This window comes from Astatotilapia calliptera, chromosome 5 (assembly GCF_900246225.1).
Source record: "Astatotilapia calliptera chromosome 5, fAstCal1.2, whole genome shotgun sequence".
In the NCBI taxonomy this organism is placed as follows: Eukaryota; Metazoa; Chordata; class Actinopteri; order Cichliformes; family Cichlidae; genus Astatotilapia; species Astatotilapia calliptera.
This window is the reverse complement of record NC_039306.1, coordinates 20,725,641-20,750,314: the sequence shown is the minus strand read 5'-3', so window position 1 is coordinate 20,750,314 and position 24,674 is coordinate 20,725,641. Positions and strand designations below refer to the sequence as shown.

General features: G+C 39.6%; 1 protein-coding gene across 1 annotated transcript in view; it reads left to right on the top strand.

The window, feature by feature from the left end:
- The window catches only part of tex264a (testis expressed 264, ER-phagy receptor a), a 75,121-nt gene that overhangs the window by 45,824 nt on the left and 4,623 nt on the right, over positions 1 to 24,674 (top strand). The window contains exon 3 of the mRNA XM_026167974.1: positions 19,611 to 19,782. Coding sequence (XP_026023759.1) covers positions 19,611 to 19,782 — 172 coding nt within the window. The remainder of the gene's footprint in view (positions 1 to 19,610; positions 19,783 to 24,674) is intronic.

Genomic DNA, 24,674 nt, shown 5'->3' with positions numbered 1-24,674 from the left:
CATAATCAAACCAAATGAGAGGATGTCTTTTGAAAGAATCATGTACAGAGTTCCAGAAACCCAATGGATTGAAGCTCTTCTGGCTCATGAACATTTTTTACTTCAATTTCAACATAATAACTTGAATATAAATTAAGGACACTGCAACTCCATAGTAAACTTGGCAGGAGGGGAAAAAACTGTCAAATGCTAATTTAAACACTGCCAGACTAACATCTGTATGGAGTCAATTGGTCAGGAGGATCAAACAACATGAGAATTTTCCAATCTCATTTCATATTTGGTGTTGTTAGACTCATGACCAGCTCACTGCTCCACCGCTCCACGAGGAAAACTCTCACACTTCCAGATGGCCTGTTTTCCTGTGACTGCCAATAACCATCTGAACTTTATTCTGAATAACTAAATAACTAAAGAAGTGGTATTTTAAAATGAGCAGTTTGCTCTTTATTTAGATGGCAACATTAAAACAGCTAAAAACGAACTGACATTAATAAAGCAATAAATTTGCTTTCAAAACGTGATGGAAAAAAACGGCTTTGTTCATCCACAGAATATGCTACGATTGAAGGAAATAGAATTGGGATAAAACAGATGGTTAGACAAATGAAACCACCACGTTGAAGCTTTTATTTATAGGACTTCTCAGCTCTTCCCCAATCTCAGGGTTGACTCCAGCAAACAACAGCCAACATAATTTTACAGATCAGTGTAAAACTATCTTTGTCCTCTCCCTGCCCTGTATGTTGTTTCAATGTAATAGACATGGAAAATGTAGCAATAGAACACATATGTGCTTCTTAAAATTGTAACTGAAAATTGTGTCTCCAGTATGAAGATGGTTTATATTGGCGTTTGTGTTTATCATTGCAGCAACCCAATAAAACCAAACCTATAAGAAAAAATGTTTTTCTTTCATTTTTTTATTATACTGTTATATGATAGTGCTTTTCTCCAACCAATAACTACAGTATATCTCAGCACTGCATACTATTCCTTGTCTAAACCCAAGAGCCACATTCTGTGTTATTTTCTCAAAGCTCCATTCATGATTAGATTTATCTGAAACTTCTGTCCCATTTTAGCGCTGTTCTTTATTTCTAAACCTCCTCTTTCTCTATTCTTCATCTTCTGGCTCCATCTTTTAGCTCAGGTTTCTTTTTCACTGCACCCATAAAACACAATCATTAGAACAGGATCAGGCTGCAAGTATCACACAGGGGGCATTCTGATAGGGGCTCTGTCAGCAGTAGGGATTGTTAATTGTAACCATTAGGCTGCCGTTGTGCCATGCTGACAGAGCCTTAATAAAGGGTGGCCTGTGGCTTAAACATGGTTCTTGCCCTGTGGACAGCGGTAGGGCAATGGCGACTTTAACCCAGACCCAACAGTTCCTGTCTTGTGTCTGACATAAGACCATCCCTCCCTGTGATTTTTGTTATCTTTAAGGATGGAGGCGTGATGCGAAAACAAATTGTTATCCTTGGTACCACTTAAAACATGTCTTTAGTCAAAAGATTAGTTTGAGTTTCCTGTTTTGTTCTCTCTCCTCCACTCACACTGATTGTGGCTGTGAAACTGAAGTTTGTTTTCCTTCTTTATTATAATTTTGTTGGCTCTATGTGTAGTTTATTGGAGTTAATTAAAGTCCTATTAGCCACTACGTGCTGCAACAGATTTTGTATGTACTGGCATAATAATGCTGAGGGTGTTAGTATGTCGCCTTTGTGTTGGCTCATTTAAACTTGATAGCACTGTGTACAACTGGAAAATGTAAAAAACAATGTGGGAAGGCTCCAGTTGGTAGTCGTAGAATAAGAAAGGTTGGAGTGTGGCAGGCGGTTGGGGAGGCAACGGAGAAGAACTTTGGCTTGGCCTCAACTCAGGAAAGGAAATCAGGGCTTGGCTCCAGGGAGCTTTGGTCGGGGCAGAGAAATGCTGATCCTAGCTGGGTTTATTCTCGTGCAGCCGAAGGAGCGCTTAAATGACAGACGTCTACATGTGCTTTGGGGAAGCAACTGGGTTCCCCAGGGTTTAGCTGAGAAGGGGTACTGTGGAAGTACAGGGTCTAGGGCCATAGTTACATGCCTGGTACAAAGTCAAGCAGTGTTTCTTGGCATAAGTTGCCCCTCATCTCTGTTCATGGACAGGACCTTAAAGCATAGCTGGGGATAGGAGAACTTCTGTTTTGGAAATCCCTGCTTTTTCAGACAATGTGGTTGTGGTAACTTGATTATAATATGGCCTCAAGCATGATGTGCAGCTGATTGTACAGTGGCTGGGATGAGAGTCAGGGAGAGACTGGCGGTATCTTCGGAAATAGAGCTTCAGGTTCGTCAGGGGACATCTGCAGTTACGTGGGCATTGTGCCTGCCTGTAGTGGTGACGTGAGAGCTGAGCTGGAAGGCAAAACTGTCAATTTACCAATCAGTCTGTGCTAAAGCCAAACCTATGGTAATTAGTTCTGGGTAGTAATCGAAAGAAAGAGCTTGCAGATACATATACCTTTTTCTCTACAGAGTGCTGAGCCCATCCTTAAAGAAAGGATTCATATATGGATTTAGATTCTAGATTATTTGAGTGCCACGTTTCTCTCATAATCTTGCTTAGACTGTTTCTTTTATAATGTCTTCAGTTCCATCAGCTGTAATTGTTTGTTTGCTGTGAACTTTGAATGCCAGGGGATGAGGGGTGTAGTCAACGAAACTTAAGAAATTTTGTTTGTGAAAGGAAAGCAGCATCTCTAGCCACAGAACTGTAGAGAATATACAGTAAGTGTGGGTGTTTTTAACTTCAAGGCAAACATGAGAATTGTAAAAATGTTGTAAGTCCTGTTTGTGATTTGTGATTTATTAAGATTGATGTGTGCACTCTCTTCATTTGTTAATGCCAAGGATGGGTAGCCATGGTTTATTCAAAGAGACGATGTTGAATGCCTTATGGCTGATTTCTAAAGCTACAAGGCCAGGTTGTTGTGGACTTAATAGGAGACACTGCACTAAGTAAATCCTGGCCAACAGAATTCTGTGTCTCTCTGCTGATTATGAAATTTTAGGTGTGGAAGGAATAATTTTCATCACCCCTTACTTCCTTTTTATCCTGTGCAGGTCTTTAACTCACAGCTCTTTGTTATAATGTGCCCTGTCTGTCATTTCATTCTTTGGCCAAATCTCACAAAATACTTGGCAGAACTCATTACCGCCACATTAAACACATCGCTGCTACATTAATCACACCTTTTTCTATCTTTGGACAATACTTTTCTTCTGCTGCTGCCTTTCAGAACTTTTAAATTATGTCTGGGCAGGATTTGTGTATATAAGTTGATTGGCTGTGTGTGGCTCTCTATAAGAATGCCACTGAGACGTAGACACAATTCAAGTTTTTTGCCCTAGGTTTTGTAGAGCTTCATTATACTGCTGAAACTTAGCAAAATGCCATTTCCGTAGAATTGAGCCCTCTTCACTTGACAGGTCAAAAATTATTTGCTAATAATTTCTTGGGCCCTCTAAATGCCTCCGGGTTTGCTTGTGCAAAGAAGCTGCAGCACTTTGTAGAGACTTTCATTGTGGCAAATATTTAAGGTGCTCTGCAGATGAGATCCTGGCAGAAGCAAAAAATGGATAGATTCTTTCTCCGTGTCACAGTCACTGTCCTCATCCCCTTATCCTAATTGTATCTCATTAGAACAGATATGTGGATATCTCAAACATTAGATTCTCAGATTAATATCCCAAATAAAGGAGGGAATCTTTCTGCCTATTTAAAACGAGTCACGATTTATATTCATGCATTTCTGTTTCCTGCTTTCCATGTAGTGCTTCACTGATTCCTGAAGCTTTCATGTTCAGTACTAATTGACTGCAAACCTCTCCGATGGTTTTCTTAATGGCCTCGTGCTTACTCTTAAATCTGTTTTCAGAGGGAAATTTCGCTGCCACAATAAAAGCTACTGTTTACTTTAGGTCTTAAAGGCATATTAAGTATCCTTCTTAGAGGATGTGTTTAGAGCTGAACTCTGCAGTTCACTTAGCTTGTTTACAGGCTTGGTAAGAGTTTAGGAGAGACCCTTTTAACACTGCCCCCTTTTTTAAAACATATAAATACTTTGCTGGTAACCAGGCTGATCTTTAAATGTGAATAATTCAGTGCAAAACCTTCAGGCATATAAATCATGATAGTGTAAGTGAATGCTTATGCTGGATTAAAAAAAAACTGCAATAGCTAATTTAAAATAAGATATTTTCACATAAATGGCAGCACGGTGGCACGGTGGTTAGCACTGTTGCCGCACAGCAAGAAGGTCCTGAGTTCAATTCCACCATCAGGCCGGGGTCTTTCTGTGTGGAGTTTGCATGTTCTCCCCGTGTTTGTGTGGGTTCTCTCCGGGTACTCCGGCTTCCTCCCACCGTCCAAAGACATGCAGCTTGTGGGGATAGGTTAATTGGATAATCCAAATTGCCACTAGGTGTGAATAATGTGAGTGTGAATGGTTGTCTGTCCCTATGTGTTAGCCCTGCGACAGACTGGCGACCTGTCCAGGGTGTACCCCGCCTTTCGCCCTATGACAGCTGGGATAGGCTCCAGCGCCCCCCGCGACCCTGAAAAGGATAAGTGGAAGCGAATGGATGGATGGATGTTTTAGCATGCTGTAGGCTTTCTGACTTTATGTATATGGGATGGGGCCTTAAGCCCAATATAAACCTCAGCATGTAGCTGTACTAACTGTTGATATCATAGAAATCCTTACTTGTGTTTTTATTGTTTCGCACTTCCCCTCCTGCTTCCCTGTCAGTGGTTTCAGTCTCTGTGTGCATATTTTCTTTTTTCATTTACTTCCAGTCACATTTTGAAGTTACCTAGTTTGTCTCTAGTTTGTTCTTTTTGAACGATTTTCCTACCCTCATTGGGTTCACCTGTGTCTTAATACCCAAGACACTCATCTGCTTCCTGTTGTCAATGCATCTTCCTCTGATTGTCCATTCCTGTGTGCTCCTGTGTTTTCCTTTGAGCCGTTGCCGTCTAGTTTTCGGTTACTCTTTTAGATCGTCTTTTGTTGGATCCTGTTTGTACTCAGCCTTCCTGCGCTCTGTTGATGCTTTCTGTTAAATTTTGTTTTCTGTCTGCATTTGTTTACCTGTAGTAAACGTTGTCAGAAGAACCTTTTGTTCATTCAGCCTGTCTGTGTCATTGCGTATTGTGTGAGGCATTCTCTGCCTTGAAGTGAAACCTCAAGGCCCGGACTATTTCAACATCCTGATGTTTAGCTGATATATTTTATTTGGAAATCCAAACATTTTATCTGGAAAGCCATCTTATGGTTGTGGAGACATTTCACTTAAAACCGCAACTGTCAGTCTTATAGTGGAATTAGGGGAAAGGTTACAAGTTCACACATGGATCTCAGAAGATGTCTGCAGGATCAGGAACAGACATGTATGTGGGGCAGAGAAAAGATAGATAAGTTTTCCTTAATGGAGGTACCGTGGTTTGTGTGAGTAAGCAGCCTAAATAGAGTGAACATGAGGCAGGACACACATGACACAGTACTGCCTCTGGTATTCTCACATGTGTACTTCTGGACACTACAATTATTTTGTGGTGTCAGGCTAAAGCCTGTTTAATGTCAGATTCAATTTCATCAGATATTTGCATTCTCATATGCCCCCCCTTGGTGGAAACATCTAGAAATGTTCAGGGCTGCATTGCATATGTGCAGAACTGTTTAGCATGGTAGTTATTTGTGGTGGTTATTATATTTGTTGCAATTTATCCAGGGCTTTGCTGCATATTGTATGTGAAACTCGAACTTGCTTGTGGCATTAACAAAGTGAACTGACTTTATTTATTTATTTTTGGTTTGTGGATGTCTGTACCAGGTTGCACTGCACTCCATTTGATATTTTCAAGACATACCCTCAGAAATCAAAAATGTCAGTTAAACCTGTTGGAAGTAAGAATTCCTGCAAATATTGCTTAAATATTTCAGCGTGGACCATAGTAGTGCTTCAACTGCTCAGATACCACTAAAGAAAGAAATGGGAATAAATCTAAAAGACATAAAAAGTCTAAGCTAATGTTGAATGTTTCATTCGTCAGCAGTGATCTAGACACTGCATACATTATAATATGGTGGAACAGATCATCAGTGGTACCTTTTCCTAGTTTCATATTAACTAGCCTGTTCTTTTACTTTGATTTCATGTTGTATGTCCTACAGCAAGCAAGTAAGATGTGGTTTATAATGAACATTTTGGGAATTAGCCACTCTCACTGTTTTTTACCTCTTGCCAGCTCATCAGATCAATTGGGAGACCTCTGGAGGCCACAGCAGCTGCTGACTGAGTCGCTATACTTGTAGCTCATGAAGGCTGTGTACTTATTGATTGCACAGGTGCACAGAGAGGTTGCCACAAACCCATCGCCCTGCCTTCTGCAGCAATGCAATTTTCAGTCGTCAGATCTCTGCCACCTCCAGCCAGCCATGTCTGCACACTTCCACTGGGGCATGGAAGCATGGAGGTGATAGAGGTGATGGAGAAGGCCTGGGCTTGCTGAGAGGGATGCAGAAAATAGCCTTATTGGAGGCAGAATGAAAATGCTCTGTTCCGGAGAAGTGTGTGACCATAAGGGACAATCTGAATTGGACACCTCTGCAGAGGTGTGAAGTAGAGTTTTTGTCTCTTTCCACAGATAGGAAGGGGTGAGGAGGTTATGAAGGGTGTGAGGAGGGTGGATTGTGGCTGTAATAGTGCAGTGGGAGTAAATAGACCAGGGGATAGAGGGAACTCGGGAGACTGTCACCAATTATCACCAGAAGTCACCTACCTTTTGTATTAATTTTCATTTTTGTGTGCCTCTGGGCCGGGGTGAGAAATCATCCATCTATAAATAAATGTGCCCAAGTGTGTCCATATGTTCATGTGTGTATGAATGGGTTTGTTTTCTTTACATACCCTATTATGATGAAGTGACCTACACCCATAGCTAGAGGCAAGCTTCTTTTACCAGCTTGCACTGGGCTAGCAGTTTACTACATGGCTGAATGAACATTGTCTTCCTTTCATTATTCACTGCTGCTACACAGCTCACATGTTTCCTGCGACACGGAGGTAGGCTGTCAGTGTGTCTTACTCCTGACAACACTATAGCTTCAGCCTTTTAGGATCGCTAGTTTATTTAACGATAGTTAGCTGTGTTTAAAGAAGAGATCTACTATTAGCTGGGCAGATTAGGTGATTTACTCTGCTAAGTTAACACCAGAAATTAAACTGAAATATTGCAGTATGGGTTATTCAGACATGTCCTATATTAGAAATTACTTTAAACAGTTTAGAGAGACCATTGTTTATAGGATGAGCAATTATACTTACCAAAGTACCATAATTGAGGTACAGTGAATCTTAACATGTTAATATTTCAGAAGTCTGGGAATTATTGAGGTCAGTGTGCTAAATCCTTCAGGGACAGTACACAGTTGTAACACTTGTAGAAACTTTTTGAGTGTGGACCAAGGTAGTGGAAAAAAAAACTTTAAAGCCACACAGCTAGCATGTTTTCAACAAATATACAATTAAAAAAGTCCAAAAATAACCCACAAGGTAACATAACTATATCAGGTGTGATGGTGTTCTTTAACAGTGAGTAAGTGTGAGGGTGGATTTTTACCTACTGCACTGTAATCTGCCTTCATGGGCTACCTGTCACAAATTGCGTTCAGTCATGTGGGACAGTCAATTATAGGCTTCCCTGGTGGCTACTCACGTATGGAATATACACTTAACTCACCGATAGGATCGGCACATTTTAAAGTCCTAAATAACATCTTAGTGATTTACACGGAGTAAAAGGAGCTGTAATGAAGGGCGATAATTTGCTTTTTATTTGTTTGGCCATATTAGTCTGCCTTGTCTACCTATATTTAAAGCGGCAAGTTTCTAACATCTGCAACTCTGCACGACAACGAATGTCAAGCTGAGACATGGTGTTTGAGCTGGGAGTAATGATTCTAGCAGGAGTTTGAAAAGTGAGACTTGCCATTTCTTTAAGAGTTAATCAAATCTGAGCACAGGTTTTTTGACAAATTGATCTATTTCTTTGTGTGATTGTTGATAATTGTGTAAACTATGTAGTGTGTTAAAAAAAAGAATAGAAAACAAGCTAAAACAACAAAATACAGCTTGAGGTGAACAGCTCTCGTTATTAGGGATTATTAAGCTAGATCACAGGAATAGTCCCCAAATAAATCAAACTGTAGTTGCGGTAAGGCGTAAAGTCACACATCTTATTGCTCCTAAAACAAAATTCACCATGTAGTATTGGTCTCGGAAAAGGATGCTGGGTAAATTATCCACTGCTCACAGTTTAAATTTTATCCATGGGACCTGACAAACAACACACTGCATCCCTGAAAATATAAAGAACACAGTGAGGTGAGGATGACCCCCGTGTCTCGGTCAATCTAGAGTCAGACCTCCTGATATTTGCTGTGGGTTGTTCCTCGACTTTGTGAGTCTTCTGCGTTTTCAAAGTGAGATTCTCCTGTGTCTTCTGTCTCTTCTTTTTCTGGCCAACAGCCAGAACAGCTCCTGAGCTGAACACAAACCCGGAGATGAGAGCTGAGACATGAAAGGAAGAACCAACCTAATGCTCAGATCTTTGAAAATCTCCTTTTTTTTGATATCACATCTTTCAAGACACGTCTGCAAGTCTGCAAGTGAATGATTGTTTGTGTTAGCGTTATTCATCAGACCTAAGAGGATAGAATACATTTAATATGTGAAAGGCTAAAATACTTCTGCTGTATTTATGGCCTCGTTACTCTGGGGGGGGTTAGTTCAGAGTTAGTTAAGCAAGGCAGTAAATGAAGCTCTAGGGGTGTTATTATCCATGTTCACCTTCCTGTTATTGCTGTTTCTGTTGAAGGAGGGGATACTGTGTGTTCACTGAGCTGCTGCCAGAGAGGTCAAAGACTATAAAACCCCAGGAGACTCTCCCCTATATCTTTATCTTTGTCTTGTAGTTCTCCCTACACACACACACACACACACACACACACACACACACACACACACACACACACACACACACTCTAATTACACTGAAACACAGTGTGAAAACACAAACCTTTTTGTCCCAGTCAGTCCTGAGTAACCCACATGTGTAGTTAAATCACCATAAACTACTAACTTGGCACTGTAATGCCACTTGTTCCATATTCGATGCATGGGTTTTTGTGAGTTTTTGAAACCTCCTCATCCTCAGTACGATTTCTTTTTCCTGAAAAACATGAATAAATTGCACAACAATGCATATGTGCAAAATAATATTTAATTTATTATTTAATTTTAATATGCCATTTCTTTTTCAATCTGTCAGAAGGTTCAATTAAATCTCCAGTTTCAAAACATTGTAACTTTTTGGAAATTATTAGGGTTCAAGTCATTCGCTTTTGTGGTCTAGAAATCCTGTCAGACTTGGGTAATAATAGAAAATTGACTGTTGTCTTCGTTCAATCATTTGAGCAGCTGCTATCATTTCTCATATTTTCTTATAAGTGACAGAAAACCAGTTGCTTTTAAATTAATGTGAAAAAGTATGTATTTCAATCTCACCTGAGAAGACTTTTTATGAGACCCATCTGACTGATATACCGATCTTGAGTGTTGCAGTAGCAATTATATTCCTCCTGGAAGGCTGCTTTATGAGCAGTAATTAAAAGTGGGGGCATTTCTATTGATTCAGTGGGGGAATTACTGCCTATATCTTGAAGTGAGTATTAATAAAAGGTCAGTCAGAGTACTATCCTGGGGATAAGACTGTGTTCAAGGGCACATCCACAGAACTGATGCTTCAACCTGTGTCCTTTGTTCTGTTTAATCATCTCGTTCTCCTTCAAACTGACTTGTTCTATGTTTGTTCACTTCACACCTCTTCTTCCATGGACATTTTGTGAGATCCTGTAAATATCACAGTACTTGTCTTGTTCTAAGGATAGAGCCTGATTAATTACTCATTACCTGTTGGGGGAAAACTCTGTAAAAGACCCAGGAGAAATAAAGACACAATGAGACAAAGTTACTTTCTTTATCAAACGTGTACACGGGTGAGCTGCTAAGAACAACTCACACCATGCACAGTGGCTTGGTAATTTTTATAGGAAAGACAGTGAGAACAGGATAAGAAAATACAAAACAAATAAAATAAACAACTCCATATGTGGCGCTAGTCTCGTCAGCAGAGAGCTGGGAGAAGGCTGTGAGAGATAAAACAATCTAAAACAATATGTCCCAGAAACAAGATGTCTTTGCTGGGAAAGTCTAAAAAGATCATTCTAAACTAATCTAACCATAGGCAAAGGGCAGACAAAAGGCATCTTTGTACATTTAAAAGAAGGTAAAGAAACATAGAATCATTTTTCCTGTAACATTACCTAATGAGGTATGTGATACAAGAAGCATTCCTAAGCCAAGATGATACTATTCTTTTCTGGTTAAAAATCCTGTACACTACATCGGCCAAGCAGCTGATATTAATTAATACTTTTCTTTACAGAGGAAATCCCGACATGGTTACACACAAGATAAAATATCCTGTGTAGGCATGAAATGCTGTATTGTAGTAACAATACATGCAGCAAATAACATATTTTTCTAACATTTTATGTTTTCTTTGCTTTTGAACTTCTGCCATGTGCCAGAGATTGTGATGTGTATTTTGAAGGTAGAGTACTACAGTACCCATGATTTCTTTATATTTTGCAGGGAATGTGGGAAATAGGTGCAGCAATGTATTGAACTATATGCAAACATTACATGGAAATACAGCTTATAAGGCAAAATCTCTTGAAAGTCTATGTTTGGTCGGACTGTCTTTACTTTTCAACACAGCCTGAACTCTCTTTGGCACTTTTCTTGTCATTTCTTGTAAGTAGTTTTCAGGAATAGTTCTCCAGGCTTCTTGTGGGACATTCAAAGCTCTTCTTTGGATTTTGGTCGACTGTTGTTTTGTTCTAAGTCAAGATGATCCCACACTGTGTGGTGGATCAAAATCGGATAGTACTTTTCTGCGCTCACAATTCTGTCAATTTTGACAAGATCCCCAACATCACTGGCTGAAATTCAGCCCCAAACCATGGCAGAGCCTCCACTGTGTTTTACAGGCGCAGGCTCTGGCTGTAGATACCCGTTGTACCTCTCTCCTGGCTTCCTGCATACATATTTGACGATTTGAACCACACCTGTTGCCGCACATTTTTCGTCCAGTTCTTGTTTAATCTGACATACCTCAACCTTCCTTTCCTTAAGAATGGCTTCTTGACAGCCAACTTCTACTGGGACCATTTCCAGTGAGGCGTCCGTGAACAGTAGATGGATCAACTGAAGGGCCAGATGCATGTTTTAGACCCTGTGTCAGGCTTTTGGTGGATTTCTTAAGGATGACTTTCAGATACTGTTCATCTGTTGTTGATAGTTTATAAGTTTGTCACTTGTTCGTTTGTCGTCCACTTGTCCAGTTTCCTAAATTTTTAGGACTCACTCCTCATACTAAGATATGCCTAAAACTGCGATATTTGCCAGTTTTCATAGATTCAACTGAAAACATGGTAACTAATACAGTAATGCATTATATTTGGCTCCTCTGAAGCAAAACATTAAAAAATGAGGGGTGGCTGGTGAATATATGATGGATATCACCCACTTCTGTGTCTTACACTTTGCCGCAACGCCTACATATATGTTTTTTCTACTGTTGTCAGCAAACAGCAGGCCCCAGAGTTTTGAGCTATCAGGCAAATCAAACTCCAGATTGTCTGATTTCTCTAATTAAAATGTGTTTTTTTCATAGACAAAATGTAACCAAATACAGTAGTGACTTTAGCAGGTGTATTTTTATTGAAATTCAAACTTCTGTGCCTTTAGCACTTGACTGCACATAATTATAAATGGATTTCACACCTCCACTATATTCTGATTTGTTTACATCACCAACTTGGGGATTATCTTCTGTTTATTTGCAAGCACAAGAGCTTTTCCTTCAGATGTATTATTAATGAAAAATTAAGAAAAGGCTATTTTGTATAGTAAATATTAATCATTAAATTGTATCCGCTGTCAATTTAAATGTAGTCAATTTAGTCTTTAGTCATCAGTAATCATTAAGAGGTGAGATTTCCTAATGTGATGAGGAATTTTGGAAAGTGTGGCCATGACGATGATAACCATTGAGTCTGCTAGGAGGCGACGGGCAAGGAAGCAGTGACCTGTTTTTCGATGGTTCAGCCATCTGCCTCTGTATCCTGCAGCAGAGCACATTTCATTCCCAGCAGCTTCAAGACACAGGTTAAGTGGAAGCTTGTTGACTCCATGATAAGCTTTCGGGAAATAGATGGCACCCAATCAGAGAGCAGACAGGCAGAAACCACAAAAGGCCACTGGGTGGAAAGAGAACATCTTGCTTGTCGTATAATTAAGACGTTCAAGCCGGGAGCGAGTTTTGATTATGACAGTTAATCTGTCTGCTATTTCTTTATTTATTTCCTCCGTGACAGTAAGTATAGATTACTGGTCAGTGAAACATACCCCCCACAGATCAGACCCCTTTGCTGTACATATCGTTGTTTAATAATAGATGTTAGTTGTTGCTGTTTTTTTCCTTTTGCTGGCTGTCAGATGAAATGGCTGTAATCATTTAAACAGGTAAGACAAATGAAACACACTGTGTATAACATGTAATATGGAACAAGCCTATTTCAGTGAAACTTATGTAACATCCATCCATCCATCTTCATCCGCTTTATCCGGGGCCGGGTCGCGGGGGCAGCAGCCTAAGCAAAGAGGCCCAGACCTCCCTCTCCCCAGCCACCTCCTCCAGCTTATCCGGGGGAATACCAAGGCGTTCCCAGGCCAGCCGAGAGATATAATCTCTCCAGCGTGTCCTGGGTCTGCCCCGGGGCCTCCTCCCGGTGGGACATGCCTGGAACACCTCACCCAGGAGGCGCCCAGGGGGCATCCTTGTCAGATGCCCGAACCACCTCAGCTGGCTCCTTTCGATGTGGAGCAGCAGCTGCTCTACTCTGAGCCCCTCCCGGATGGCCGAACTTCTCACCCTATCTCTAAGGGAGAGGCCAGCCACCCTTCGAGGAAGCTCATTTCTGCCGCTTGTATCCGCGATCTCGTAACATATGATAGTGAATTATGCTCCAATCAGTACCAGTAATAATGCCTTGTGAAATAAACTAATGTATGTTAGACCTCCTGCTTTTTATATTAGCTGAGGAGGATTTACCACAAGAAAAAATACTTTGATTAAAAAAAGGTGGTGGTGGTGTGTGTGTGCGTGGGGGGGGGGGGACCCAACAATGTTGGAGTAAACAAAAGCAGGTTAGTAAGAAGTTATGATGAGAGATTTTCTTCATGCAGAAATAATCAAGGGACCCAGAAGAATAGTATAAAATATGAATATATTTATTATGAAAATGACTGAATATCAAGGAGAGGAGAAATGAAAACACATTACAGCAGGTATCATCATCCCTGTTCTGATGTTCTAATCTCACACAGAGTTTCATATACCCCCTTCTATATCTGCTCTCCAGATAAGGAAACAAATTGTGCCTCTGCACTATCAAAAAGCAACTAGTCTGTCCTTGAGGCCTATCCTAGAGCCAAAACAAACAGCACCAAACACAACGTGGGTCATTGTTCTCCAAAAGGTTCCATCAGGCCTCCTGAAAAAGAAGTGCAATCCCCCTAAAATACAGGTGTTAACTTCATAAAAATCTATCACAGAAGTCACTGTCAGGTGTAAAGATTAATGCTGCCAGAAGACTTGAGCAGCTATAACATAGGCCTACCAGCTATAACAGGTAGGCTTATGTTTGAAAACTCTGCTTCCGTATATATTTTAGTATTTTTTGTCTCTGTTTAGTTTTCATTAAATATCATCAAAGACAGAAAAAAGCTAATTATGTTAATGTTACTTTGGGTACTTCAGTTTAGAGATTGCCTTTTGATTGTGCACTGTTCACAAAGGCAAGTACAGTTAAAGTGAAGAATCAATTACTGTGTAATTAGAAGTAGTTGTTTGTGTCGACAGCAAAAGGAGTAATTAAAAAAACTGTCACTGAGGTCTTTGAAATACCTTAAAGAGCAACAGAAGATACAATAGAAATGAATCTTATAACCACAGATTAAGTGTAGTGAAATGCCTGCAGCAGGGAAGATGATTGAATAAACAAACCTATGTGAAGATTTTATAATCGGAAAATTAGAATAAAAACTTTCAAAAAATCAACTTCGTATTGCAAAATATGTTAATGGAAGTGAAAAACACACCACTCGTAATTTTTAGGATGATTTTCAAAATAAATATATTCAACAACATAACACTGTTAATGCGTTAGCAGGAGTGCAGTAATGATATTCACTGTTTCTGTTAAAGCAAATTACATTTATTTTGAAGAACAGCTCTAGAGTGGTGTGTTTGTGAATTAAGTAAGTGCCCAATGATTTGCCACAACAACTGAATGCCCTTCTGGAAAACTGTGTACATTTATATTGATGTCACTTTGGCATCTACGTACTTTAACACTGCTGCATTTTAAGCAACCACACCGCCGGGCCAAAGAACACAGAAGCTCCACCCACATGACCCAGCGGACCGTGCCCTAATGTTTTGGATGAGATAAGATGTTATAGAAACATTCCTCCTCAGGACTGAGATGGGCTAATATATGTGTCAGTAAATCACTATATAGTATTAATTGGTAATTAATTGGTAATATGCATGACATGATTTACAAAATTAAAAGGTCCAGAATCCCGTGCTGTCTAATAAGCTGTCTTTATAACACACTGGCATCCTGCAAAGTGGATTATTGAAAATGTGCATCATCTTGTGCCTCTTGTAGCTTCACATGCTGTTGTGTTGCTTTATTTGTTCATTTATTTTTTTATTCAGGTATGAGACTTTTGCAAAAGAAAGTACTTTGCATTTCCTGTGTTAAAGGCAAAATTTTTTATTTGTACCAAAGATAATAGAAGTTCTATCCTGTCTCCCTGATGTTGTGGTAACCATTAATTCATCAGATTCAGCCAAGTGTTTAAATAACATCTTGCAGTCACTGCTGGAAGAATCTTTTATGGAAAGAAATGGAAAATTATTAACAAATGACTGTTTTAAAGTAACTCTTACTGTCTGTAATGCAGATATATTGGTTTACACCTTTCTTATATGTGCTTTTCTTTCTTTTATCTGTTACCGTATCCCTTGGAGATACATGTATGCCTACAGTATAGTGAACTGTCTTTGTCTCAAATTCCCTGCTCATTATCGGAGTAGGTTCAAGGAGATGGGCACTCATTTGCATAAGGAGCCCCAAGGCTGGAGCCTCTGTGTGTAGCAGCCAGGTGATTCATACCAGCTCCTACAGTCTTATTTTGCAAGGATTAGATTAAAACCCATCAGTCAACCTAGATCACCCTGACCCATAGGAAATGGAGCCAGGTTACCGCAGTTAGGCCATCCAACTTGTTTCTTTCATTATTTCCCCCTCAGAGCTCAGAATAGCTTGTTTTGTAACATAACCATGACAACACAGCAAGTCTATACATTCACTTAAATTTATAGACGAGACCTTTATGAACATTTGCGTGGTGAGATGAAGAGCAGCGCGAGCATAAAAATTCAAACAGTGGAGTTATACTGTGTAATATAAAGAGAGCGAGTGCGCGAAGGTTTCCACGTGGGAACGAATATGTGCGCTAAGGAGAAATCAGCAGTGCGGTTTAACATAACAACACATTTATCCAGCAGCAGATTTAAAGAAATAAACCTCGCAACATTTTCAAAGAGCAAAAAGAAGTTTTGAAAAGTGCACCAGGTTTAAGGGCTTTTTTGTTTTTTGGGGAGAAACTGCTTTTTTTTTAAAAGTCGAAGTGGTCACTTCAGTTCTGAGAGGTTTAACTAACGAGCTGAACCAAAAGCACTTCTTATAAATGTCATTCTCGCTTATTTGCTAGTCGAAGAAAAAAAAGTGAATAGAATAAGAATATTTAAATCTATATAATGGTGCAAAGTCACATTTTTAGAGTTATACTTCCCTGGAGCTTTCCCTGCATGTTTCCTTCTATTCGAAGTCTCCTGTTTTTAATAGAAAAATATCAAGTATCTTCAAAGCTATTTCACAACTTCTACTTTACAGTTACTTTCTACTTTGTGTGGCAATAATTTGAAAAGATATATATAAACTTGGTGATAAAAGCTATGTTTACAAGGTTCAGTAGCTCAAATTAGCACCGGCTTGCTCAGTTTCAGCAGGAGATACCGAGACATCAGTTATAACATAACAATCATGAGGCAATTTTTCTGTTTTGTGTGCTTTTAATACTTCAAGGGCATTTTGTTCTAATGCTTTTATAGTTTTACTTGCAGTTAGCATTGCATATTTTTTTACTTTTTCATTCTATTGATTTTTTGTAATTTTAGCTAAAAATAAGTTATCACTTAAATATGTTGTTATTAAGTTTAAAGACATGTACATAAAAAATAAATTACATTAATGAAATTGTTTGTGAATGCCATTAATGATGATAATGGAATGTTGTCTTATACAGACGCTCATAGCAAAGCGCACTCCTGTGTGTCAATGGCACGTTTTGCTCTCTAATGCAAGCGAAATCCTAACTGATCATTAAAAACTCCTTTTCCTGTCATCACGGCTGAAATCTGAAACACTTCTTTATTCAGTTAATGTTGAATTCTTTGCAGGTTTTATTCAAGTCTTAAAAGGGGCCCCCCATAAAGCTGTAAACATTCCTATTCTTGCTCTTGTTCTAAGAAATGAAAGCTGTGGGAAACTGACAAACACTGAAGATCGCATGCAGTGCTGGCAAGTTCTCCCTCCACAGAACAGTGCGGTCTTGCTCTAACAAGAATAGAAAGAGATGTGTGAGGCCCTGGAGCGCAACTGAGCAAGAAGACAAGTAGTTTGATGTATTTGTCGCCTCACAGGTCTTCAACTGGCAGCTTCATTAAATGGCACCCACCAAACACCATTATCAACACACAGTCAAGAGGCGACTCTTGGAAGCTGGCCTTCTAGGCATAGTTGCAACAAAAAAAAGCCAAATATGAGGCTGGCCAGTAAAAAGGAGATGATTAAGAGTGGTTAAAAAAAAAACCCTCAAAGACACTGGACAGAGACAGTTTTGGGGGAAAGAAGTGTCGTGTATAGACACATGTGTGTTTGAGCTCTTAGATGTGGAGCAAATGGAAAGATGCTGAAGGAGTGCTTGAAGCCATCTTTCAAGCATGGTGGAGAAATGTTATGGTTAAAGGTTGCTTTGGTGTTGGTAAAGGGCATATTTGTAGCGATTTAATGCCCCAAAGCACAGCTCAAAACTATGAAATCTTTTGAGTGTTTTGGAGCCATTTGCTGATATCAGTTGTCCACATAATGCTTATGTCCTAAAATGTCAGGAATGTGGCTCCCAAAAATATACAAAAACAACAATATAGTTAGACCCAAAAAGGTCGGGTTTTCCTGGACTCCTTGCAAAACTTTTGCACCACCTTTTAATCATTTTCACCAATGGAGAAAATCTCATAGGTATGCATTAATCTGTGCAATGTAAAGGCAGGCCGGTGCAGCCTCAGTGTGGCTGCGCAGTGAAAGAAAACTGGAAGAGGGGGGTCAGTTCTCAGTGACCACTGCCAAAGCTGATTGAGGCAGAGGCTGTAATTGCTGTGATTGTGAGGGCAGCCTTGGTATGACAAAGCGGTCACTGTACCCATGGCTGTAGTTGGGCTGTTGCAGTTCTGACTGTGACACATCTGTTAATGAGAAGAACACTGACTGCACATGTGTGTGTGAAGTGATGAATGTGCTGTAATGGGGTTGGCGGTTTAACACATTTGTCACAGAAGCAAATAGTACAGCCGTACATATTCACAGCACCACAGAGTCAACCTTCGAATGCAGCTGTCTGAAGGCTGAGTGATAACTGTATCCAGCCACAGCTTCACCTATAAGAGCCAGACAGAGCAGCTGCAGCTGTGCTCACAGCCAGCAGCTGTATACAGTCATAAATTTGCCTTTAATATGAGGAACGAGAAAGAATTATGTAAAACAACCCATCATACTGAGCTCTCTTCTCTTTAGTAGCTACAGAGTGTTACCCTTAGCCGGATCTCTATTATAAGTGAACAACTAGGCAACTTTTTTTATGAATCATAAGGAATAAAAAAATAAAATCAAGGGCAAAAACACTGCGTGGGATTTTTATTGACTTGTGTTCATGTCTGTGCATTCCAGCATTCATATGTCACTTTGCAGCCGATCACAGCTGAGACCAGCCTGTGCAGCTCACCTCTGCTTCTGCCGCGCTCTGATGGCTCATCACACAGCTCATTCCTCTGCAGTCCCTTGAGAACTATATGAAAGCATAAAGAAAAATTATGAAAGGCTAATGTCCACTTTAGAGGAAAATATAGTATAATATTTATAAACTCTCCACTCACTGCATATACTTCTTGCGGAGAGTGTAGACGCACTGATGTAGATGGTAATGCAACTTTAATGAACTCACATGGAAGGGGATACAGTATATACATATTAATGTGTGAAAGACATAGTGTTATATCAGCAAAGGCACTTTTGAACTGCATATTTGAAATGTTTTCTGCTTGTTTGAGGTGTTCATCACACTCCTTCAGCACGGGTCCTCGGTCCCTACGCTCTTTGTCGTGTTTTATGTGAGAAGCATTGAAAGAAAGGATTTAACCAGCAGTTTTATGAGGCCTTTGGGTGTTTTAAATTTGTGTTTAGCTTTTGTAGTGCAAAATAATAACTTGGAAAAACATGATGGGTACAGTGAGAACTGAAGATGTCCTTTACTCTCAGTGTTGAAGTTAATTGAGTCTGCTCAGACCTTTTTCATGCAAATGAAACACGAGGGCCTTTGCATCACTGCTTCCTAAACACTTTTTCAGGCATGTCTGACAACATAAGGCAGAAAAGTTCATATCCTACCACCAAAGATAAAAAACAGAATCACAGTTCTGTTTTTTTAGTTAGTTAGCTCGACTCCATCAGAAATCTGTAGTTTTCCCCTGGCCGTGTACGCCACAGCTGCAGTGGCTCTATTCCCCACCAGTGGGGATCACATTTTGAGAACCAGTGACCCCGGTGCCACTGGCACTGTGAAGAAAAGGGCATGTTATTTGTTTAAAGAGATTGTGCATCACTTGAACTTGATCATTGTGAAGATGATTATGTAGAATTCTGTTATCTTGTGTGAGTCGTTTAAGCAGATAGTCTGCTCTCTGTTGATCTGATCTTTCTCATAACTCAAAGCTAGTCAGACTTCATGCTGTCTGTGTGCTTGTTTTCCTTCTTTTTCCTCTTCCAGCTCAGTGTAATTATGAAAGGTTATCACTTTCTCAATTAGAGACACAAGCACAAGTTTACACAAATATTAAGGTGACATTAGACAGTGTCTTTGTGGTTTTTACAGAACGAACGCGCCTATCTTTGCAAGGGTAATAGGATATTATAAGGTAAATCTCACTTCCTGTTTTGTGTCTTTTTTCTTTTTCCATTTTAATAGGAGAGGAAGCTTTGTGCATTCCCAACTATTGAGATCTACAGTTCGGATGTCATCAACTATATGGTTCCGCTGTCTCGTCAGACGGACTTCTTTGTACCAGAAATGAAAGAGGAGGTCAGAACAGATGTGAAGGAAGAGGACTCGGACGACGATAGAGGAACCGACATTACAGGTAAAGATTTTACACATCCTCGGATACTGTCAGCCTCCCCGGAGGCAATTAGTGACAGCATCAAAAAGATTTCTCAAACAAGAAGAAAGAGCTGTCAATTTGTCTGATTCAAAATTAAGTTTTCAGAGCGGAACAACTTTAGTTTAGATTTTTTGTGTGATTTATTTATTTATCTTTTTTAAAATCTAGCCGTCAAAGAATTGATGCTTTCGGTTTTCACCTGCTGTTCTCAATTACAAAATGTATATCAGTAAAGATTTTCAACTTTTAATGTGTCATTCATTGAGATCTGATATGTGATTCAGGTGTTTTCTTAATTCGTTTGATGCGTACATTTTATAAGGAGTTTGTAGTTGAGCGTAAGAGAGTAGTAAGGTAACTAAACATAACTTAACCGATTCCTGTGGTTTAAAGTATCACCGGACTGCGCTGATGTGCAGCTATATTCTGCTATTCTCGGATTATGTGACAATAGAGCAAACCTCACCATGTGGCCAGTGGTTTTAGCCACAATGAGGTGGTTAGCCTGATGAGTCAATGATGTGTGAAAGCAGCTTTAAAAAAAATCAGGGACAACCAAATGCCACGTGAAAAAGGAGCCATCATGTGGTTATACTGCTGTCGTCCAATTTCAGTCTTACCAAGCATTCATTTTTACTCTGTTGATCCTACAGCTTGTGTCAGTTAAAAACAAACAAAGAGAAAATGTGTAACAACTTTTATTTTGTCTGCCACTGCGCTGACTCCTCTCTCCCCCTGGATCACAGAGGACGGGTGATATCTGAGACTCTGTAATTGCTCTGTCATTACAAGTATGTGCCTTCAAGCGCGATGTCTTCCATGCTGCCATTACTCTTTGAATCACAGCTGACCTGTGGGCTGGTCTCAGAGCCGTATTGACTTAATCAGCGTACAAATCTCCGGAGAACAAAAATGGTGTTGCTCTGTGGGGACAGAGTGAGTGGGGATGGGTTGATTTAAATCAGGTGCCTTAAGAATAGATCATGTGACATCCCTTGTAAGCACAGCTTAAATTTCAGAGACGTATATGGAAGAAGGCCTAACATGTTCTGACCATGGTTAGTTGGCAGCCACCTTTAAAATAAAGCGTCATTACATGACAGAGGTGAAGACCACTCTCCATACACAGCAGCTTTATCCGCTGTGGAGACTCTCACATTCTGAGAGGCAAGAGCAAACTGAGTCAGAGCTATTCACAACTTTAAATGAGTTTGTCAGCATCATCAGACCGAGACAAAGTTTTGATTATTGCTTCCCTAACAAATGAGAAAGTAAATAAGAAAGAACTAAAGTGCCAGAAAGCATTTAAATACGTTAATTCAGATCAAATTAATTCGATCTGCCACTTGTCTTAATCACATGAGGAGAAAGTGATTTTGCAACGTTGCACACTCTTACTTTTTATGCATTCACTCACTGGTCTCCAAATCTTTTGTTAATTCGTCGTGACGCCGTGTCTGCGTTAATCCAGCAGACCATTGTGGCTGTGTGCTCGGTCTGGAGCCGTAGCCAAGAGTTAATTAGTTTGGCTTACCATGAAGACTAGAAGTAGGGAATAGACAGCTAGCCTTGCTCTTTCCAAAGATGTCCCCATCATAACTAATATTACTAATGAACATGTCTCCAAATAGAAATGTAAAAGTTTCCTTTTTTTAAGTAGAGATGACACAGCTATAATACAATGTCAATGAAAGGACACATCTACATGTGAATTTACTTAAAGATGTGTCTGTATAAAAATATTTTAGCTTAAGCTTAAAAAAATCAAAGAGAGAGGCTGGAGCAAAATAAAAGATATTATGAGTCTCTGTTAGGCTCTAAGATCAGAAGACAAACAGACTCACTCCACACAGACGAGTGGTGTGTCCATTGTGCAAAGCTCAAAGCTAGCCAACAGCAAGGTGGTCAGTGCAATGGCTGTTTTTGGGTGAATAAACACAAAAGGGTAGATTTTAGGGAGAATTATTGCCTCTAACCGTTTCCTTATACAGTGACTTACTGGATTCTCCTCTGGCTGCCTGCAAACATTACATTATTGAAAACAAAAGCGTTTGTCGAAGTTTCAAATAGAGCAGGGCGATATGGCCAAAAATATTTATCACGATATACATTTGAAAATTTGCGATAACGATATAACTGACGATATAATTGATGTGAGACAAAATACTCCACAACATTACTAGCGCAAAAAGACAACCTTCCATTAATTTTCACTTAAACAAGAAGCTGGTTTTTATGTACATTAAAGCTTTATAAAAATGTAACAGTGCAAATGCAAATTCCTTGCTGAAAGTTTAACCAAAAGGCATTTCCAGTAGAAATGGGCTGACATATCCTGAGCATAACCATATATAATATCCACTGAAGTTAAAAAGAGGTGCTTTGCAACATTAAACTGTAGTGTGCAGTACGTATTTTTTGGACCATAAGGCACATTGAGCTAAACAAAGCAGTTAGATAAATCAAACTTTATTAAACTCATTCTTCTTGCTTCCTCCACTTCTGTACCATTGATTCATTGATGTTGAATTCTCTGGCAGCTGCTCTATTCCCATGTTGTTGCAGTATATTAATGACTAGCCTTGTATTGTGGATGGATTATCTCAGTTGTTCTCCTGACTGACGTTTGGTCCATTTACAGCATCCTGCCATGCGATTGCATTTGTCTCTAACCATGAGGAACCTTAGTGTTCATCCTCCAGCTTCACTGTTTATGTTATGCTAACATAGCTGTGTCGCTAGCGATCACGTAGCACATCATTATATACCAGCTAGCCCAACTTCAGTAACCCTACAAACGTCACTGCTGTTTAGTTTCCTGCCTTCATTTATGTTGGAAGTGATAGCAGAGCTGTACGTTTGATTTTTTTCAGAAATCTCTCAGTCAGAACATGCTATATCATGCTTAGGTAACTAGCAAAACTAGCGAGCTAACTTCCGCTAGCTTCCTGCTAACTTCTAACTCCGTTAAATGTAATAAATTTTGTTTTCATGGATGCCTGGAAGTTAAACTGAATTGTTACACCTGGTAAAGCAGCAATGCTGATCGTTTTATTAAAGATGAAAGAATTTAGACAGTTAACTCTCAGTGATGCTGCAGTGTTTGTTTGACCTGAAGTGTACTGAGTTTAGGACCCAGATTACTCCCAGATTTAAGAGCATCTTAGTCCGACAAATACGACAATAACGACGGCCGCTTGCATGTTCTGCAAAAAAATGTGCTTTGTTGTGTATCTGACGGACAAACACCAAACCAGTTCCACATCACTGAAGTCGCACCATTTTTACAAACCAATTCTGGTTCATCTGTTTCACTCAACAATCGCCCATGTGCGTATGAAAACAAAGGCACTGCGCATGCGCGTTTTACTCATATTCTATCGCGATATTTCATTTTCCTATCGTTGCCTAACATTATACCGGTATTACCGTGAACGGTATAATATGGCCCAGCCCTAGTTTCAAACTATTCTTTTGTTGTAGTATTTCAACTGCTGTGGTACCAGTCTAACGATGATTTATCACATCAGTTTATACTGTTCACAAACTATTCAAAGACAGTTCGATAAACATTGGTCTTACTAAGTGGTACAACAGAAGATTGTGTATAAACATTTGTCACATTCACTTTAAACACTTTTTTTTGGAAAGATGTGATATTTCTTTTTATGCTCCACATTTAACACGCAGAGCCTTTTTAATCATTCAGAACAATGCTGACACTGCTAACAATGCTTAGCTACTGTGTGTAGTAGAAACGAAACGATAAGTGGAGTTTGCAGAGAGGTGGATTTTTTATTTATTTATTTTATTTTGAAGAGTTTCTTTTATCAGAGAGTTGTGTGTTCTGCTTTTTCATACTTGTGAAAATTGGCTTGGAAATCAGTTTCTGTGGAAATATTTGTTGAATGCCTTTGAATACCGTTTCTTCCGTCAGAGAAATGTTTTTTTACCCACTTCTTGGCAGTTTTCCTTCTTGGCTGTGATCTGTGGTTTTGAATTAGCGTCCATAAATCGTCACTGTGAAAAACAGAATCTATCTTTATTAAATGTCCATTACTCAGAATGCCAAGACGTGCCCAGTGCTTAAAACATTTTAGAGCATCATTTGGATATCACAAAAGGCTATTTATAGGTAGATCATGAGGAATCTCCAACACTGAGGTCAAATCAGTTTTCTTTAGATAACAGATAAATGAAAAGTCCCCCAAATATTCTGAATGAGTGAGTATTTGCCTTTGATTAAAGAAGTCCTTTTTCTATTGGCAGGGTTGTAGTTAAGGTGGCAGGGTCAGAATTTTGTATCTGTAGTTCAGCATGCTCCTGGTGATGCAGTGCTATGGGGAGTATTTTCTTTTCACACTTTGAACCCTGCAGTACCAACTGAGAATCATTTAAACACCACAGCCTACCTGAGTATTGTTGCAGAGCATGTCCATTGCTTTATGACCACAGTGTACCCACCTTCTGATGGTTGCTTCCAGCAGGATAACACGCCAAAGCTCATCTAACTGTAGTTAGATGACCTCAACAGTCACCACATCTCAGTCTAGTAGAGCACCTTTGGGATGTGGTTAAACAGGGGATTTGTCACATGCCAAAAAAGGGTTCAAACCAGTGCAACTCATGAAGTGGCTGGGGAGTGTGTCTTGAGTGGCAATTAGAGCAGACACACTATATGTAAGCCGATACCAATTTAATGGCGATTGACCATCTGTAATATATATTATATATGCGGCCCAGCTCTGCTCATTAATATATTTGACAACATTAACTGTACATCAGGGCTGTACACTGTTTACTTTAAGAATGAAAAGACATTTTACTATGATATTACTGCACACTGAAGCAAACAACAAATACAACCAAAC